Below are 18,133 nucleotides of genomic sequence, written 5' to 3'. Positions count from 1 at the left end.
ATTAGACATCATATTCCTCCTCACACCTTGTGGCCCTTCACATCTCCCCTCCCCCTCCCACTAGTCCCTTTTGTTCCCCTGGACAATTGTTGCTTCTACTTCCACAGCATATGAACATGCATGAATCTATGCATCTGTGTGCTATCTAGGAATATCAGGGCATTTTGACTTTTGTCCACTTACACATCGTTCCCCCATGTGGCTTGGTCTCTCAAGCACAAGACCTGGACTCTCCCATATTTCTAGCTTCAGGGTTGTTCTCCAAGGATTTAAATGTCCCAGCTTTGAGTGTACAGCAACTGCACTCTTTGTGAATAATGTTATCTTGGTGCGCAACAATTCCTCAACGGAAAGTTTGCTTCCTTAGTCTTTAATTCACAGTTTAACAAGTCCATGACCTTCACATACACAGAGCCTTAAAATACCCTGACTTTCTTCCAGGCCATTTCCTTTTCCTTTCCTGCCTCTTCATTTCCTTGTCTTCCCTCCTACTCCAAACATGCCTGTGGTTAACACTTCCTGCCTGTTTTTCTTCTCTTATTGTCCTGTCCTGTCCTGCCTGTTTCTTCTCATCCTCTCCCTGTCTTTCCCACCCATCTGCTCCCTTATTTTTAAACTTTTACTCACCCACTATTTTTACTGCTTTTTATAAGGGACCCAAGGGTATCTGTCATTACATCTTCTTTTTATTCAATGAAAATTTGTGTTTTCCAGTAAGCCAAGAAAGAAGTCTGCATGGAACTTGCCAGGAATATGCCAACTGGGCCTCTCCACTTTGTAATACCAGGCCTACACCTAGGCAGAGGGACAATACCTCCTATTAGCTTCTTGGTGGAGCTCCAGCTCGTGCATATTCATTGCCTGCATCATTAGCAGTCCCTTGGGTTTATTGCATGTCACGAGGGAGGCACTGAGAATAGTTGAAAATTCAGTTAAAACAACACCCTTTCTCTTTTCATTTGCTGTTAGTGGTTTGGACATAGATGCTTCCAGCAGCTCCGTGGAGTGGATCCGGTTCTTCCTTTTATTTATAAAACCGACCCTGAGAACAGCAGGGCTGGTAAGTATGTGGCGAACACTAAGTCCAGCTTTATCAAGTTCCCACTGAAGTGCTCAGTCCTCCTGTCCACAGCAGATCATAACCCTAATTTAAAAATCGTGCAGGCTGACAAAATGGCTTATCAGGCAGCGTTGACTGCTGTCAGGCCTGGTGACCTGAGTTCCATCCCCAGGACCCACATGGAATAAGGCTGCTGATTCCCACAGGATGTCCTCTGACCTTTACATTTGTGTCATGGCACAGGGGCTAGTTCCTGCAATTAAATAAACCAATGTTGTTTTGAAAATTCTAAGAAAGTATAAAAGTAAATAACATTTAAGAAGCGAAATAAAGTAAACTACATTTTCAGTACTCTTATTCAATGCAGCAGGAAAATAGCTTATATTAGACTCTATTGTATATTACTACAAAAGTTTGAAAGAATAAACTACTACGTTAAGTTTTATACTATAGTGATATCTATTTTTTTCTTGGTCTAAGCTGGCCTTGAATTGCTATAAATGCAAGGATGACCTTGAACTCTTGGTCTTCCTCTACCTTCCAAGTGCTGGGATTACAGGTGTGAGATACCCTATTCAACTTATAATTTTACATTTTTTTTAAAAATTGTTTTTATTTTAAAATTATGTATATTTTATATGTCTCTGTGTGTCTACATTCATGTGAGTATAAGTTCCCACAGAGGTCAGAGGTACCACATGTTCCTGGAGCTACAGATGGTTGTGTGCCATCTGACATGGGTGCTGGGAACTGAGCTTGGTTCTTCTGCAAAGCAGTATGCGCTCTTTACCACTAAGGCATCTCCCCAGGCCCCAGTGATACCTTACATTTTTCAATCATATTGACTTTTTTGTTTAATTTTTGGTGCCAAGGTCTGAACCCAGGGCTTTCTACCTCCTAAACACACACATTGATCCAGCCTTGATCACTAACTAAGTTTGCTATATCCATCTATGGTGTGTTAGGACTATTCAATAAATATATGTCTAGCTTCTAATATGTATTTCTAATTGTTGAGAAAACTTAAACATTAATCTCATCTACTTTCAAAATTTGCAAGCTAAGTAAGGCAAAAATCATGAGTATAGTCTTTGGACTTGATGTGCCAGGGTGGGGGGATACTCAGGGGAGCTCCACCCACTCAGAGCAGAAAGGGAGGGGGGATATCGGAAGGATGTGGGAGGTGTGACTGGGAGGGGCAGTGAGTGGATGTAAAGTGAATAAAAATAATAATAAAAGGAAAAAAAACAAAAAAAAAAAAACAAAAAAATCATGAGTATAACTGAGCCACCAGCCAGGCAGCATATATGAGCTAGCCTGAGGCCTCGACACAGGTACAGCTGAGGAGTGCCTGGTCTGGCCTCAGTGGGAAAAGATGCACCTAACTGTCACCTAACTCTCAAGAGACTTGAGGCCCCAGGGAGTTGGGAGAGGGGAGAGGACATTCTCTTGGTGACAGTGGCGAGGACTATAGGAATGGGAGGGGGAACAACGACTGGACTGTTAAAAAATAAAAGTAATAAAAAATTACAGTATGGGAGTAAGGTGTAGTGACACATACCTTTAATCCCAGCACTCAGGATGCAGAGGCAGGTGGCTCTCTGTCGGTTAAAGGCTAGCCTGGTCTATAAAGTGAGTCCTGGACAACCAGGGCTATTACATAGAGAAACCCTGCTTCAAACAAAGAAACAAGTGATAAGATGTATACTACATTTATTAGCTTCACGAGGGCAGACACTGGACCTTTTTCTGTGTTGCTGTTATTGTGTATGTATGTGTCTGCATGATTTGTGTGGGAGGGAATACATGCCACAGGACACATGTGAAGAGCAGAGGACGACTTGACAGACTCAGTTCTCTCCTTCCACCTCTCTGTGGGTTAAGTGGATGGGACTCAGGTGGCCAAATTATGGGACAAGTGCCTTTACTTGCCTAGCTGCTTTGACAGGCTTATCACTACACTTTCAAATTGACATACTTCTCTCCCCAAATCCAGCTTAGTCCTTTCCACACAGAGTCACTTAAAAGGACAGTATGGAACCATTAACATCGCCTTTTAGGACCACGGTTAAAGAAGAAACCAACTTCATCTGTTTTGGGTAGTGCTGCGCATCAATCCTGGAGACTCAAATATACAAGTCAGGCTGTCTAGCACTGAGTCCTTCTCTGGCAGAAGAGTCCTTTCTTAAATAAGGAACTTTGAAATCATTAAACATTAACTGTTGATTGATCGTGTGCGTGTGCGTGTGTGTGTGTGTGTGTGTGTGTAACTTTGTGTGTGTCTGTTTGCATGAGGTCAGAGGACAAGATTTTTGGAGTTGGTTTTTGCTTTCCGTGTTTTAAGGCTGGGTCTCTTTGCTGCTGTGCAGATACTCCATCCAGTCTAGCTAACCATTTGTCTCCAGCCAGTTCTCCTGTCACGTGGCCCCTCCCTCTGCAGGAGTTCCGAGATTACAGATATGCACTAGTGTGTACAATTTATAGCTGGGTTCTGGAGATGAAACTCGTGTTGTCAGACTAGAATAGCAAGGGCTTTTACCCACTGAGCCTCACATAGTACTTTGATTTTAATGGAAGAAAAGCCAGTGGTCTGGCTCAGAGTAACTGAAGAAGCAGTGCTTCCTTAGTAACCTAGCTCATGTGGCTGCCTTGCAGGATGGCTTGAGGAATTGTGTATGATATACTGTACATATTCCAGAAGTGGCCGGAAGGAAAGCAGGTGGAGTGGATATTCACTCCATGAGGGGTACACTGTCTCCCAGGCACTTTCATAGTGAGAGAGAGAGCAACAATGAGTCCTGTGTAGGGAAAACAGAGCTTGGCATGGTTGCCTAAGTAGATGCTGGGCTGTGATAGGAAAGTTTTGTCTTGAAGTTTGTGTGGCAAAGAGACTATCTGGGGTATACCTAATAAATGGGTTCTAGGGCAAGAAGGGAAGTCCCAGTGGTAAGCCATCTCTTAAAGAATCTCCTAATAAGTTGAGAATAAATAAATCTTAGTGACATACAAGTTTGATCCCAGCACTTGGGAGGCAGAGGCAGGCAGATCTTTGTGAGTTGCAGGCCAGCCTGGTCTATTGAACAAGTTCCAGGACAGCCAGGGCTATGAAGAGAAACCCTGTCTCAACAACAACAACAACAACAACAACCAACCAACCAACAACAACCAAGCAACCGGACAATCAAACCAAACACCAACCACAACAGCAGAAGTTGTTTTTCACAGCTCTACATTCTTCTGGTTCTGTGAGTGAACTCTAATTGCTGACTCATTTATTGAAAGTTTATAGAAGTCTCCAGGTTTCCTGTTTCACCCTGGGCATGTGCAGCCGAGTTCTATTTCTCTCCTTCATGTCAAGACCAAGTGAGTCGTAGTTTTTCTGTGTTCTTTTTTCTGCCTTTGAGTATCTGTAGCTGTTTCCTTCCTTTTCATTTCTGTTTCTTTTTAAAAGCTTGTTCCCTTGATGTGGATTTTTTTGTCTCTGCTTCTCTGTCTCTCATTATTTTGGACAGAAATTTATCAAGTCTCTAGATCTCTTACAGAAAGAGACACTGCCTATAATAGCTTACTGTTTCTTCCTTACATGAACTTGTATATGAATGGTGTTGATAACAAATGGCTTCTCCAGTTGTGAGGAAACTCGAGCTGAGTAAAGCAGGTGTGTGCATCCCTGTGGCCTGCAATGACTTTCAGCTGTTTGTTTAGAAGAGGGAGGTCCTGGGACAGGCTGCAAGCTGAGGACAAGGCAGCATGTCCTGAGCACTGATGGCAAATGTCTGGGATGAACCTGCATGAGTGACCCTGGATTAGACTCTGGCCCTTATCGTTCCTTCTAATTTGTGTTCCTCCAAGCACGATCCAGTGAATGCAGACATTAGCTAGAGCTCTGTTTCATATTATAGTTGGTTAGAGCAAACAGAAGAATGTTATCAGTGGGAAAGGACTTTAAAAATCCAGTAATCACTAGCAGTTTAAATGTGGGAGACATGCTTCTCTAAGCAGAGTTAATAAGAAAACCTTCTCTGGCAAGATTTCACATTCTCTGAAGTTTGGACTTTGCTAGTAAACTTCAAGTAGATCAAACAGCTTTGCTCCCCAACCAAGTCTGTTGGCAACACTACTACTGTGGAACGTTTTGTTCATATGAAGAGTCACTTATTGGGTCCAGAGGAGAATGAAGGTCACAGCGAGTTAAATGCCAGTCACCTGGTGGCAGAGCTGAAACCAGAAAAAACAAATCTCTGTAGGTTTGTTTATTTATTTATATTCACGTGTATGTGTGTGAACCTTGTGTGTGTAGGTACTGTTGGAAACTAGGAGAGGGAGTTCGATCCCCTGGAGCTGGAGTTACAGGCAGCCGTGTGAGTGCTGGGAACTAAGTGAGCAAGCACTCCTAATGGCTGGGCCCATAGCTCCTGCCTGAACTCAGCTCCCTAGTCCTGGTCTAACATCCATTTCCTCACTCCATGGACTTGCTTGATTATACAAACCCAAGGTAGATGAATAAAGATGGCAATGAACTAGTTATTACCTATCCAGACATTCTGAGGGATATTCCTGCTGATGGAAATGTTTTTTACAACAAATGTCAAGAGGAAGAAAAAACAAACTGGAACAGATCATAGAAACTCCTCAGTAGACTGTGGTATGAATGTCCTCTGAGCTAGTCCTGTGAAACAAGAATTACAGAGGGATGAACGTCACTGTTCAGATGGAGAAACAGCTCAATCATCTGTTAATCTCTATTGTTAGCTCTCTTAATGTTTTTACAGGATAAGCAGTTGAGCACCGCCCCCACCTTTCTTCCTTTCTTCCTTCCCTTTCTTTCTTTCTTCCTTCCCTTTCTTTCTTTCTTTCTTTCTTTCTTTCTTTCTTTCTTTCTTTCTTTCTTTCTTTCTTTCTTTCTTTCTTTCTTTCTTTCTTTTTCTTTCTTTTTTTCGTTCTCTCTCTGTCTCTCTTCCTTCCTTCCTTCCTTCCTTCCTCCTTTCTCTCTCTCTCTCTCTCTCTCTCTCTCTCTCTCTCTCTTTCTTAAATAGATGATTCATTTTAAACACACAGGAAGACCTCAGGAAATCCTCCTTTTCTGGTTTTAGATTCATGTAAAGAAAAAAGATGTGAAACTCAGATCTTGGCACCGTTTGGCAATTGTTTATATGGCTAACAGCTGTTTCTCTTGATTCTTTGTGATAGCTACAAATCAGAACCAGGATTTTACAGAGACCCTTGCTTTTAAAACTCCAAACAGTATAGAACATATGTCTTCTAAGAAGGAAATAAAATGCTTTAAGAAATACGTAGAGTAAATTTTTTGAAATTAGTTCTTCAGCTCTCTAAAAACCATGACATTTTCAGTTTATGGGCTGTAGCTCAGGCAGGAAGTTTGTGAAGTGCTCTGTAGTGGGTGAGTTCTACTGGGAGAATATTTATTTTTGTTATCATTAACCATTAGCATATTTTGTTAATATACTACTAGCATATTTAATGGAATATTTCTATTCCTTTGCTCAGAAGTGCTCATTTGGTGTATAGGATATAAGCCAACTCATATATGCCATTTCATCCCTTCTGAATTAGTTACTTGTTTTCTTGTTGTGACAAAGTATCCAACAAAAGCAATTCAAATAAGGAAGGGCTTATGTTGCCTCACAGTCGGATCAAACCACCCATGATGATGAGGAAAGCACGCAGCAGGAGCTTGGGGCAGCTCGTGCATCCACAGTCAGGAATCAGAGAGCAATCAGTGTCACTGTTCGGCTGGTTTACTTCTTCTTCCTCACCCACATCTAGAATGGATCCTCCCACCTCAATTAATCTAACCTAGAAAATCCCCCCCTTTAGAAGGCATGGGTCCACTGTCTTTGCATAACAAGCCACAGAACGTTTCCCAAAATATTCCACAAGTGAGTTCTATAAATGAAGTCCCAGGGTGATAGACTATTGGGTTACGGTTATATAATAACTGTGTCAAACAGGCAATCAAAATAAGCAGAACATACTGTATTCACGTCACTCTGCTATTTAAGCGATAAAATTAGGGTGACATATTCTTAACTTTGTTTTTCTTTTCCCATTTTTCTGTATTGGGGTCACCAGGGCTCAGTGAACACTACTACATGCCCAACTGTGGAATCTGGGTGACTGAATAGAAATATATCTAACCAATTATCACCATCACAAGCATTCTGAGTCCTTGGATTTCTGGTCTACCTGAGTAACTGCTGAACTCTTTGCAGGATACATCCCCAGGGCTCCTTTCTTCTACTTGACCTTGAGGTCTTTACTTAAAGCAGAACACGTGATGTCATTTATTTTTCGGTGCCTGTGGCGGTCAAAGGGCGACATGTAGGAGGCGCTTCTTTCTTCCTTTCCACCATTTGGGTTCTAAGGATCAAACTCAGGTTGTTGGGCTTGGCATTAAACACCTTTATCAACCGACCTAACTTGCTGATCCAAGTTATAGAAATTCTATAGAGACTGTCTTTCTGCCTCTGTACCCGTCTACCCACGTGCATAATTGTATGGATGGAATTCTAAAGTATACTCAAAAATTGCTGACCTATAGAGCACCCATATCTTTCTCAATTTCTTCTACCATAAACTATGCCCTGTTGTGTATTAGTCAGTTTTGCATTACCATAATGGAATATCTAAAACAGGATAATTTTATGAAAACAAACAAACAAACAAACAAACAAGTTTTATTTACTTCAGGGGTTTATCAGCTAAAAGTGCAGGATCAATTGGGCTCAGTTTGATTTCTGTCAGAGCTGATGCTAACTAAACGTCATCAAAACCTGGGCTATGTGTGGGAGGAAGAGATCACATCTTGAAACAGGAAGTCAGAGAGGCTGGCCTCACAGAATCTCTTCTGAAGGCAGGCTCCCAATGACTTACTGACCTCCCATGAGGCTCCATCTCTTAGTGGTCCTCAGCCTCCCACTGCCACACTTCCAACACATTAGCTTTTTGGGAAGATACAGCTCAAATCATTTTCAAACCATTTCATCTTGTGATGGAATTTTGAAGTTTCAGGGAAGGCCTCATATTGATTGGTTGTAAGACACGGAGATGATCTGGCCTTTCACTAGAGGCTAAAATGGAAGTCATTGATTAGAAATGCTGCAGAATTTGGCAAGTCACTACTAGCTTACTGGTGGAAAGGGCCATGCACTGAAGCAGGTGGGAAGATCCGAGGAGCTTTGAATGGCTCTGATTGACAACCGGCAAAACCCCCACGAACTTTAGTGCTGCAAGCACAGGCAGAAAATTCTGCCGTCGATCCAAATGAGCTTAGAAGAAGACCTTAGGCTCCATGACAGGGTGGGTGTGGGAGAGTGACCATAAACCCTGTCAATATCTTGAATTTTCTTTGTGATTTTTTTTCTTCAGAGAAACTAGTTAGGGTGGATCTGAGCTGAGGGATATATGAGTGGTATTCTAAACCACTTAGTCTCCAGTACTTTGCTTTAAAATTTTGGTATTTTTTTAAAAAAAATTATTATTATATCTAAGTACACTGTAGCTGTCTTCAGATGCACCAGAAGAGGATGTCAGATCTCATTACGGATGGTTGTTAGCCACCATGTGGTTGCTGGGATTTGAACTCAGGACCTTCAGAAGAGCAGTTGACATTCTTAACCACGGAGCCATCTCTCCAGCCCCACAATTTTGGTATTTAATATGCCATAGAATGAACTTTAGATACCTACTGGCTTACAACCTAATCAATCTTATGTCTTCTCTAAAGCCTTTCTTCTTTAGCTCCTTTCTCACTGTTATTAAAGAAGAGACAAATATATAGAAATTTAATATTTTTGTTGGTCTATCAGTTTAGGACATAAGGCCAACAATAAATTATCAGACCTACCAAACCTATCTTGTGGGTTTAATATACAATGATTTTGGGCTATTTATTAATTAGAATACATCTCTGGAGACTATTCCCCTCCATTGTCCTGTTGATTAGTTTTTGTCAAGTTGACATAAACTAGAGTCATTTGGGAAGATTGGTCCTCAGTTGAGGAATTGCCTCCATCTGATTACTACACAAAGGCATCTATAGCTAGAGAAGAGCTTGGGATTGCAATGTATATTCCAAAGTAGTATGGGAAGAAAGACTCTGCCACTAGTGATGAGTTAGATGACCATGCTGAGGACCTAGTAAACAGGGTTAGTGACCAAGCTGACAGTGTTAGTCAGCTTCTGGCCTTCAAGGCTACTCAGGGCAAGCCAATCCCTGGCTGCCCTCCAATGACAGAGCCAAACAGAGGCTACACGGAACAGGATGGAGACATCACAGCTGAGCCGTGTCTATGTTGTCACAGCACTGTGAGCAAATTACTCATCTTTATGTTAAGACCCAAGGTTTGACATAATTGGTATAATGCATTAAGTAATGAATGTAGACATTAGAAAATATGATATGGGTAAAAGTCATGGCTTCCACATAGGATTTCAAAATGAAAACTGTATTTGGTTTTTTTTTTTTTTTGAGTGAATTATTGACTCACATGAGACATAGTAAAGATTTCTACATATGCAAGGGTTAACTTCTTTTAGGGCACAATTATGCTTGTTTCTTCAGAGCCCCCTCACATGATGGTTAGGATACAAAGTATGGGCTTTAAGATGATGCATAATGAAAATGACAAAAACAAAAACAAAAACAAAAAAAAAACGGACAAAACCCAGTATGTCTTAATCCAAATTGATTTTGCTTTACTTTATGCCCCCACATGCCCAAATGCTTATTTTTATCTTTCTTTAGTTTTCTTTGGGAATCAATTTGAGGTTCCTCCCTCATATCACAGTGAGTGCACAAGACTAATGCCACGTTCACAAGTGACCTTATGGATGAGTGCTAAGTTGCAGGTGACTCCATACGTTTTCCAGTAATGGGAGATGATAGGATCTGTCATCAAGGTGGGTTAGGTGACTCAGAACATCCTGTAAAGGAGTTTTCCTTTTGTGCTTCATCTGGTGATAGCCAGTCTACCAAGGCCCCCCATGGAGTGGGTACTCTAGGATGTCCAGCTGTTCTCAGAAGTTCCAGGTTCACCTGGGCAACAAGCACTGATCACCACTAACTGTGGTGCCGGCACTGTGATGGATGTTATGAAGCTGTGAACATAAATGATTCTAACTTTAAAGCCCTATTTCCATGGTCTGCCCACAATGGCTCTAGGGATAACCAAATTAAATTAGTTTACTTGAGCTTACCTGGATCAGAACCCTGTGGTTCCTCCAGGGTTGTGAGGCATTTAGATTCCTAAAGTGGATTTCATACAAGGCTGTTGTCTGCTGTCAATTGAATTTAAAAAAGAAATCAAAGTAAATATTTTCTCTCATTCTTATTTGTTTTGGGGTTAAAGAAAATGTGTACCCAATACCACAGGGTAGGCTTTGAAGGCATTTTTATCTCAGATGGCCAAACAAACCATATGTTTCCATTTCTCTGAGAGGGCAGGGAAGGGAAAGACCATATGTTCACTTATCATGTTCAGGCAGTCTACCCAATGGCTTGGCATCATGGAAGTTGGTCCAGTTTGTTTTGGAGGGACAAGTCAGGTGCACTGGTAGGATAGTGTCTTACCAAAGTGAGAGTCCAAAGAATGCTTCTTATGTCATTTGATCAGGCAGCCACACAAGAATACCACAGACTGAGAGGTATATGAATATAAGGCCCTTTACTTTATTTTGATGCAGTTGTGGGGGCTGGAATGTAAGAGTCAAGAAGCCAGAAAGATCGTTTTCTGGTAAGGCCTCTGGTTTCTGGATGGCTGCCTTCTCTTTGTGTCCTTGTGTCTGTGTGTCCTTGTGTCTGTGTGTCGTTTGTCCGTGTATCCGTGTGTGTGTGTGTGTGTGTGTGTGTGTGTGTGTGTGTGAGAGAGAGAGAGAGAGAGAGAGAGAGAGAGAGAGAGAGAGAGAGAGAGATTGGGAGGAGAAGGGAGCTTGTCACTTTCCTTCCTATAAGATTGTCTTGATGGTTAATAGTGGCTGTAAGCTTGACAGGGTCTAGAGTCACCAGAGACAAGCCTTGAGGTACATCTGTGAGGATGTTATAAAGGTTAGGTTAATTGAGCGAGAAGCCCCACCTGAAATGTGGCTGATGCTGTTCCGTAGGCTGTGGTCTGGGACCACATTAAAGGGAGGAAGAGCTGAGTACCAGCGTTCATCTCTCTCTGCTTCTGGATGGTTGGCACAGTGTGAACAGCCACCTCACACCCCTGTTACGTGCCTTTCCTATAGTGGTATTTATGTCCCCTTGAACTATGTGTCAAAAATGAATACATTCTTCCTGAAATTGCTCCTTCCAGGTATCCTGCTTCAGCAACAGAGTGAGTCACTAATAATAAACTTATGATCCCATTTACTGAAATTACCTCTGTCTAGGGACTATTGGCAAACTGCTCTATTGGGATAGGGGTAGTCAGGATTTCAATTTGTATACCAAGGAGAGTATACAATCTAGGCCCTAGCACTTCTTATATGGCACATGCTAAATTAAGCCCAAGGATGTATAGATAAGTTTATATGTCAGGTGCAAAATGCTCTCAGGGAGTGCACATTAACAATGCTGTGCTCAGTACAGATGTGAAGAATGAACCCATTCAGTTAGAGCAGGTCAGGGAAGGCTTTTCAGAGGAGCCTTAGACTCAGCGAGGCTTTTGGATGCTGGGAGTGGTTAGAAGTATTCCAGGCCGAGGCAGAATCCCACTGTCAATGGTCACAGAGCAGCAGCACAGTGGCTGAGCAGAGCCCCAGGTGCTTAGGGGTAGAGGAAGAGCATGGGACCATGGTCAAGGTGGTTTCAGGGAAGGGTACTTTCCTTTGGAGGACTGCACTAAGCAGCTTGAACTTCACCGTGTTGCAGGAATTGGGAACCTGTTACACATTAGACATTGGATCTATAATGCTCCTAAGAGGTTCATGCTTTCAGTGTGTGTTCTACAGCCAGGGGTGGTGCTTTGGGGGCTAAGGTATTTTCAGGGTGTAGATTGCTAGCAGTGGGCTTTTGAAGATGATAACTGGCAGTTTATTCTACTCTCACTCTTGTCTGCTCCTGGACACTCATTTGTAAAGTCACCATTGGATACACCAGCCACCGGGAAGGACACAAGTAAACCCTCCTTCCCCTGTTTCTATCAGGTGTTTTGTCAAAATGGCAGGAAAAATAGCTAAAACAATAGATATTGTAGCAGCAGCAGCACCTGCTCCTGCAACAGTGGCGGCTCATCAGTTTTGATTGGAAAGTTCACCCAGAAAGCAGTTGGGACCCTGACACATGGTGGCTAGGACCAGTTAGAACACCATCACCATACTGTGGCCACAGAGCCCAGAGGCAAGTGTGGCAGGCACTACAGGAGATGGGGAGGGGATAGCTGCTCATCCTATTCAGAACGTAGGAGTTCAGTGTGGGTAGGTAGGGGGAGGAGTCTAGGCAGGATCCCTCTGCTTGGAGACTAGGGAGCCATCAGGGAGAGAGGAAACTCCATGCATTGGGGTGAATGGCAGAAGACTGCAGTCAAGCCCAGCAGAGAGCCCCTGGGACTGGGAAGGCTCTGAGGAAATTATTGTTGGCTTACCTCTATGAGAAAGCGGCAAAGGAATATTGCAAAGTTATCACTATTACGTGCTGTATTTTAGACTAATGTGAAGTAATGTAAATCCTGGGGTGAGTGCGTCTATTGCTCCTGGATTGGGAGGATGCCCAGGAGCTAGCTAAGGGCACTCCGTAAGACAGAAACATTTGGAATAGGTAATTTGCTCATTGAAATCCACTGACAGCATTTTTCCCCCTCTGCAAATATGACCTAAGCTCTTTGAGTCAGAAAAGTTTCCTAATAAATAAATCCTTAGTCATCTGCTGCCAAGGAAATGAAAAGGCTTTGGTATGGAATCCATCAACCTGCTGGCCTTGTTCTCACCCTGAGACAGGGCCTGTTTTTGAACTCGTGATTCATGTAAATGGCACCCTTGGAATTTTGGGTAGGGCAGGGAAACAATTCAGGAGAGCTAGAGAATGAAATTAGATTTTTTTTTTTTTAAAGATCAGATCAGTCCTTCCTTGATCTAAATTCTCCATCTGCCCTTTGATGAGGGTGGAGAGGAAAACCCAGGGCAGAACCCAGGTCAGTGGGTTCTGAGCCTTCAGTTGACTGACTTTACGTAATTATAACAAACTCCTTTTTTGATTTTTTCCAAAAAATATTTGGCAGGGTTTCAACAGACTGAAGAGAAAGGGGTGGGGGAGAACAAAAAGGAGAGAGAACACAGAGGGACAATAAGAGATACACAGTAACATAGAGACATAGACACACAGTAAGAGAGCTACAGATACATACAGAAAGATATAAGACACAGAGAGACAGGAAGGACAAACAGAAAGAGAAACAGAGAGAGCAAGAGAAGGACAAACAGAGAGACAGAGCATGAGAGGAACAGAGAGAAACACATATACCAAGGAGAGACAGAAAGATGAGAGATAAACGCACAAGCAGATGCATAATGAATTTTAAATTGTGGGCCCAGTGAACTTGCAGCTGACACCTTCCATTAGACAGGTGACAACTTTTCCTTCCACCTTCCTGGTCCTTTTCTGGGTCCCCAAGCAAAGGAAAGTAAACCCGCATAACAGAGGCCCCTGCCACATGACCAAGGATCCAGAGCTCTCATCTGAGTCCACCAGGGCAAAGCAAGGCTTAAAGCTCGGGGGGCGTGGTCGGCCGCTCGGGGCGTGGCCTAGGAGTTGGGCGTGACTTAGTGATGACTCAGCGGCCCCGCCCCGCCCCCGGCCCGCCCCGCCACTTAATTCTGACGCGCGAGGCCGCCGGGTGCGAGAGCCGCCCCGAGCCGGACGGGCTTCTTACTCCGGCGTTGCAACCGCTGTCGGAACCGCCCTCTCGCCACCTCGGTGGCTAAGGTGCCTGGTACCAACGCCAGCAGCGGAGCGCGCCAGGGAGCAGCGCGCCTTTGTGCGAGGTAGGCTGGCCCCACACTTACTTCTCACACAAAGACGAGGGGCTTGCAAGGCGGTCGCCCGCCGGGAGAAAGCGACGGGTGTCTGACCCCGGCCCGGGGGACCCTGTCGTTGGCCTGCAGGGCGGGCTGGGGTATGCGGTCCCTCGAGCGTAGGCGAGCAGCGGGGAGCCTGGTGGCCCTGCGCTGCTTGGGGAGGTCGAGGGTGCAGGGCCCGGGCGGCGGCCCGGATCGAGGGGCGCCGGGGCGGAGGGGCCCCCTGGAGAGGGGGGAATCCAGGCTGCTGCTTGGTTGGTTCATTGTTGCATCCTCGGCCCTGCAGACCCAGACCTTGGGACCCAGGCTGCAGCGGCTGCGCTGCCCCGGGCCAGATGCCCGCCTTGCCTGCCCTGGCAGCAGGACGGGGTCAGCGTCCCGAAGCCGGCTCCTACCGGGCAGACAAAGGCGGGGTCGTGCTGCTTTGAAAGGTGGTAGTGACACTGTTTCCTGTCTGCAAGTAACTTTTCTGTGTTGGACTCTGCTGTGCCTCTTGGAGTCTGGTCAAGCCAGGAGGTTTGGATGATGTCTGCGCAGAAGTCCCCACATTTTTGGGGGGCTCAGTGATTGCCTCCTGAAACATTTCTGGATGACTGGGAGGTAATCTGGTGTATGAGTCAAGTTTTGACATGTGTGCTGGAAGTGAAGCGTCCCCAGCTCTCTTTGAAATGTACAGAGTTCCTGTTGAGAGGATGAAGTGCACACACCAGCCATCCCAGTCCCTTCTCAGATTTTTGTCCAGGACTGCTAAGTGAGGTTACTTAGTCAGAATGGGGGGGGGGGTGATACTGGAGGCGCCAACAGGAGAACAGAAGGAGGCATGCTGGGCTTGACTTTCTGAATTTGAGCCTCCCTGCTAACAGGTACGCTTTCTCTAGGCATGCTACCTCACTAGCATTTGGACATGTTAAAGTTGCTCTAAATCCTGTCAGAGATGCCTGTCTAGGGACGGTTCCTTAGTGTTTGGAGTTTCAGGCTTTACACTTTGAATTAATAATCATATATATTTGTGATAAATTAAAAACCAGAAGATAGGTCACTCATGTGGCCACCACCCACACATACCCTGAGGATGAAGGTGGATTTGCTTTATTGGTGGCAGGGAAGTTTGTGTGTGTGTGTGTATGTGTGTGTGTGTGTGTGTGTGAGAGAGAGAGAGAGAGAGAGAGACTAAATGAACACATTGTTAATTCCTAACCTTTATACTTGTCTAAAGCATGACATTTAATAATGATAACCTTGCAATGTTCCTTTTACTGCTTTCACAGAGGACTAGACCAACAACTTGTTTTGGAATATATTTTCTCAGAGCTTTGCCAGTAACTATTTATTCAGAAGGGAGAGGCGGGAAGATGAAGGGAAAGTAATGTGCTTTGCACTTCACTGGAGATAACACAAAAGACTTTATGATGTATATATATATATATGCCTATGTGTATGTATCTATATCTATATATGTGTATACACACATATATCCATATATGGACATAGATATATATCAGGAGTAGCTCGGGACTGTTTAAAAGGTAAATAAATGTTTTTACTGTGAAAAGTTCTGAGAGTCCTGAAAAATCCAGGATGGAAAGAGCTGCCTGTAGAAAGACTAGCCGTGTTTTCCATGTGTCCCACGCACATCTCAGACAGTTTGTGTTGAGAGAGTAAAATATGTTTTCATTACAGTGAAGAGCTTCAAGTGTCTAAAAGGCCATTCAGCTACGTACTTGGCCAGCGGACATCTTTGTCATTACTTATATTTTCCCCTTGTAAAAATTTTGGTCTTTGAGTTCTTTAGTATGCAAAGCAGAAAGAAGCCTTTGAGACAGCCCTTTAGAGGCAGGGTGCTCAGGAGATGATGCAGTATTCTGCAGTCGTTTCTGAAGCAGGAGACACCATAGGAGGAGGTTGGGACAGTGTGCTGTCAGGTCCCATTTGCAGTTTTTCATCTGCTTTGGGTTCCTTAATTTGCATGCACACTTGGAGTAGTTGCAGGGTTGTCCCCTAGGTGGTGGGCAGGATATTTTGCCCTCCATAGTGATCTCTGTTGCTTTTCTAGTCATGTACTTCCTAACAGCATCGAGTGGGATGGAAGGTCCAGGAGGAAACAGCCGTGTGCCCAGTCTCATTTCCTACCCCTCTGAGGGCTTTGTACTGTGTGAGCAGTACAGGCGGCTTGGGCCTCAGGTCAGAGTTTAGGAGTCCCATGTAGGGCTAGAGCTGGTTGCTGGAGAGCCCACTCCTGAAGTAGATAAAAGACTTGTACTCTAGAGAGACACTCAGAGAAATCGAGCTCTTGACCAGAAGGAAGACAGGTGCTGTTACTAATTGACTAATTGCTCCGAGTTTTGTTTAAAATGCTGCAAGCAAATGAAGAAGGATTTTTCATTTTTTATTTTTGTTTTGTTTCTTCTGTGATACTGAGGGATAGAAAACTTTTTCTTCCACTGAAAGGGGGACACAGACTGGAATACTGTGGCTTAGTTGGGGTTATTGATGTCTAAAAGCCCCTTCCCTCTAGAACACGCTGTGCAGGAGTGGTTTGAGAACTCAGACTTGGGAGTTTGGTTCAGTGAGATATGGATTTTAAGATGTTTGTGGAAGTCCATATATACCTTGGTGAGTCTAGAAGTACTGGGGAGAGAAACTGGCCAGCTTTGGGGCTCACTGGTTCCATACTGGGAAAGTTACTGTAGAGTGAAGATCTATGTATGTATCTATAGCTACGCCCAACCTTGGCATGGTCCCATGGGAACTTCTCATAGCCTTGTGTCTTCCCTGGTCTAATCTTTTCCTTTTCCTGTTTGAAGCAATCTCTTATTTTCTCTTTTCCTTTCTGTGGAGAAGTGCTGGGCCTTTTACATCTGAACTTTTCCTCACAGTGAGTACTTACTGAGTGCACTTAAAGGGATGGATGCTTTTAACCATTGGCGCCTCACCCCTGAAAGAATACATTTATTTGGGAAACTGACTTGGGTTATCTTTGGACATCGTAAATCAATGGGGGCTGTTTCTGAGGTTGCTGGGGGAGGCCAGGCACTGAGTTTGTTGTAGTTAACAAGATGAACTTGGCCCTTGTGGCAGAGTATGTGAGGATGATATTTTAAGAATTGTACAAATTGACCCCCACGTTATTTAATAGCTGAGACTTTCAGAGCTGTGAATAGGAATTAGCACTGTTTGATTTAAGCTGCTTTAGGAAGAATGAGAGAAACCACAAGGAAACATGGGGAATACATTCCTAATCCTGTAAGGCAGATACTTGGGACTGGGAACATGAGTTGCCCAGGGCTGGCTGGGGCTAGTTGAACTAACTGATGAGGTAGACTGCTGTGTTTTATCTAGAATTTGGCTGGGATATTGGGACAGTTTCTAGTGCAGCTTTATTGTTCCCACTGAAGGGGTCAGTAGGGCCATCAGGGAGTCAATTGTAGTGATGTGGTGTCCTGACTTAGAGAGTCTGAGAAATGAATCCTGGTATCACACAGAGATCAGCAGACTACAGCTGTGTTTCCCTCCATTTCTGGAAATTCTATTACAGATGAAGAGTCAGCTAGAGGAGCTTGTGGGAAAATAGATACTGGCTTGAGAGTATTCCCAAACTCAGCTGGAATACAGGAAGGAAGAGGGGATAGGGGTGTATTTAAAGCAGAGGAAAGCCGGACAGTTCTACCAAAGATGTCACTCAAAGTGGAGTATCAGGCAACGGACGAGCAGCTGTACAGCTGGCCCTGTGGTTGGCCTGCCGTATGTAGTGGTGTGTGAGTGAGTGCATGCGTGTGTGTGTGTGTGTGTGTGTGTGTGTGTGTGTGTGTGACTTATGTGAGGTCACAAAGGACATGTGCACTGGCATTGATGACAGTAATACTCCACACTGCACAGGCATGGAGCAGCAATAGAGCATGCTGCACGGGTTAAGGAGGCCCTCCTCAGCCCCCCTCCTTGGGCTGCTGTTGATTAAGCCTTTGTTGGTCATAAGACACAGAAAGCTTTAGTTAGGGAATTTGCAGGGCCTCTGTAAGCTTCCTAAGAATGAGTTATTAAGACTTCTCTCTAACAGGAGAG

The 18,133-nt window shown here is 44.1% G+C and overlaps 1 protein-coding gene across 4 annotated transcripts in view; it reads left to right on the top strand.

Moving 5' to 3' along the window:
- Fam107b (family with sequence similarity 107 member B) overlaps window positions 1-18,133 on the top strand; it is a 234,663-nt gene that overhangs the window by 154,297 nt on the left and 62,233 nt on the right. Inside the window, exon 1 of one of the 4 annotated variants that reach the window (XM_085835221.1) lies at window positions 4,403-4,423. The exons of 1 other annotated variant lie outside the window; for it this stretch is intronic. In XM_085835221.1, the coding sequence (XP_085691347.1) occupies window positions 4,411-4,423 (13 nt within the window). In that variant the 5' untranslated portion in view covers window positions 4,403-4,410. Of the gene's footprint in view, window positions 1-4,402; window positions 4,424-5,181; window positions 5,304-13,886; window positions 14,042-18,133 lie in introns of those variants that run through there. 2 more of the 4 variants (XM_021155779.3, XM_021155781.2) reach the window with 2 other exon arrangements.

The sequence above is a fragment of the Mus caroli genome, unplaced genomic scaffold, assembly GCF_978045245.1.
Source record: "Mus caroli unplaced genomic scaffold, Mus_caroli_1 scaffold_2, whole genome shotgun sequence".
NCBI classification, from domain to species: Eukaryota; Metazoa; Chordata; class Mammalia; order Rodentia; family Muridae; genus Mus; species Mus caroli.
This window is presented reverse-complemented; position numbering and strand designations above follow the sequence as displayed.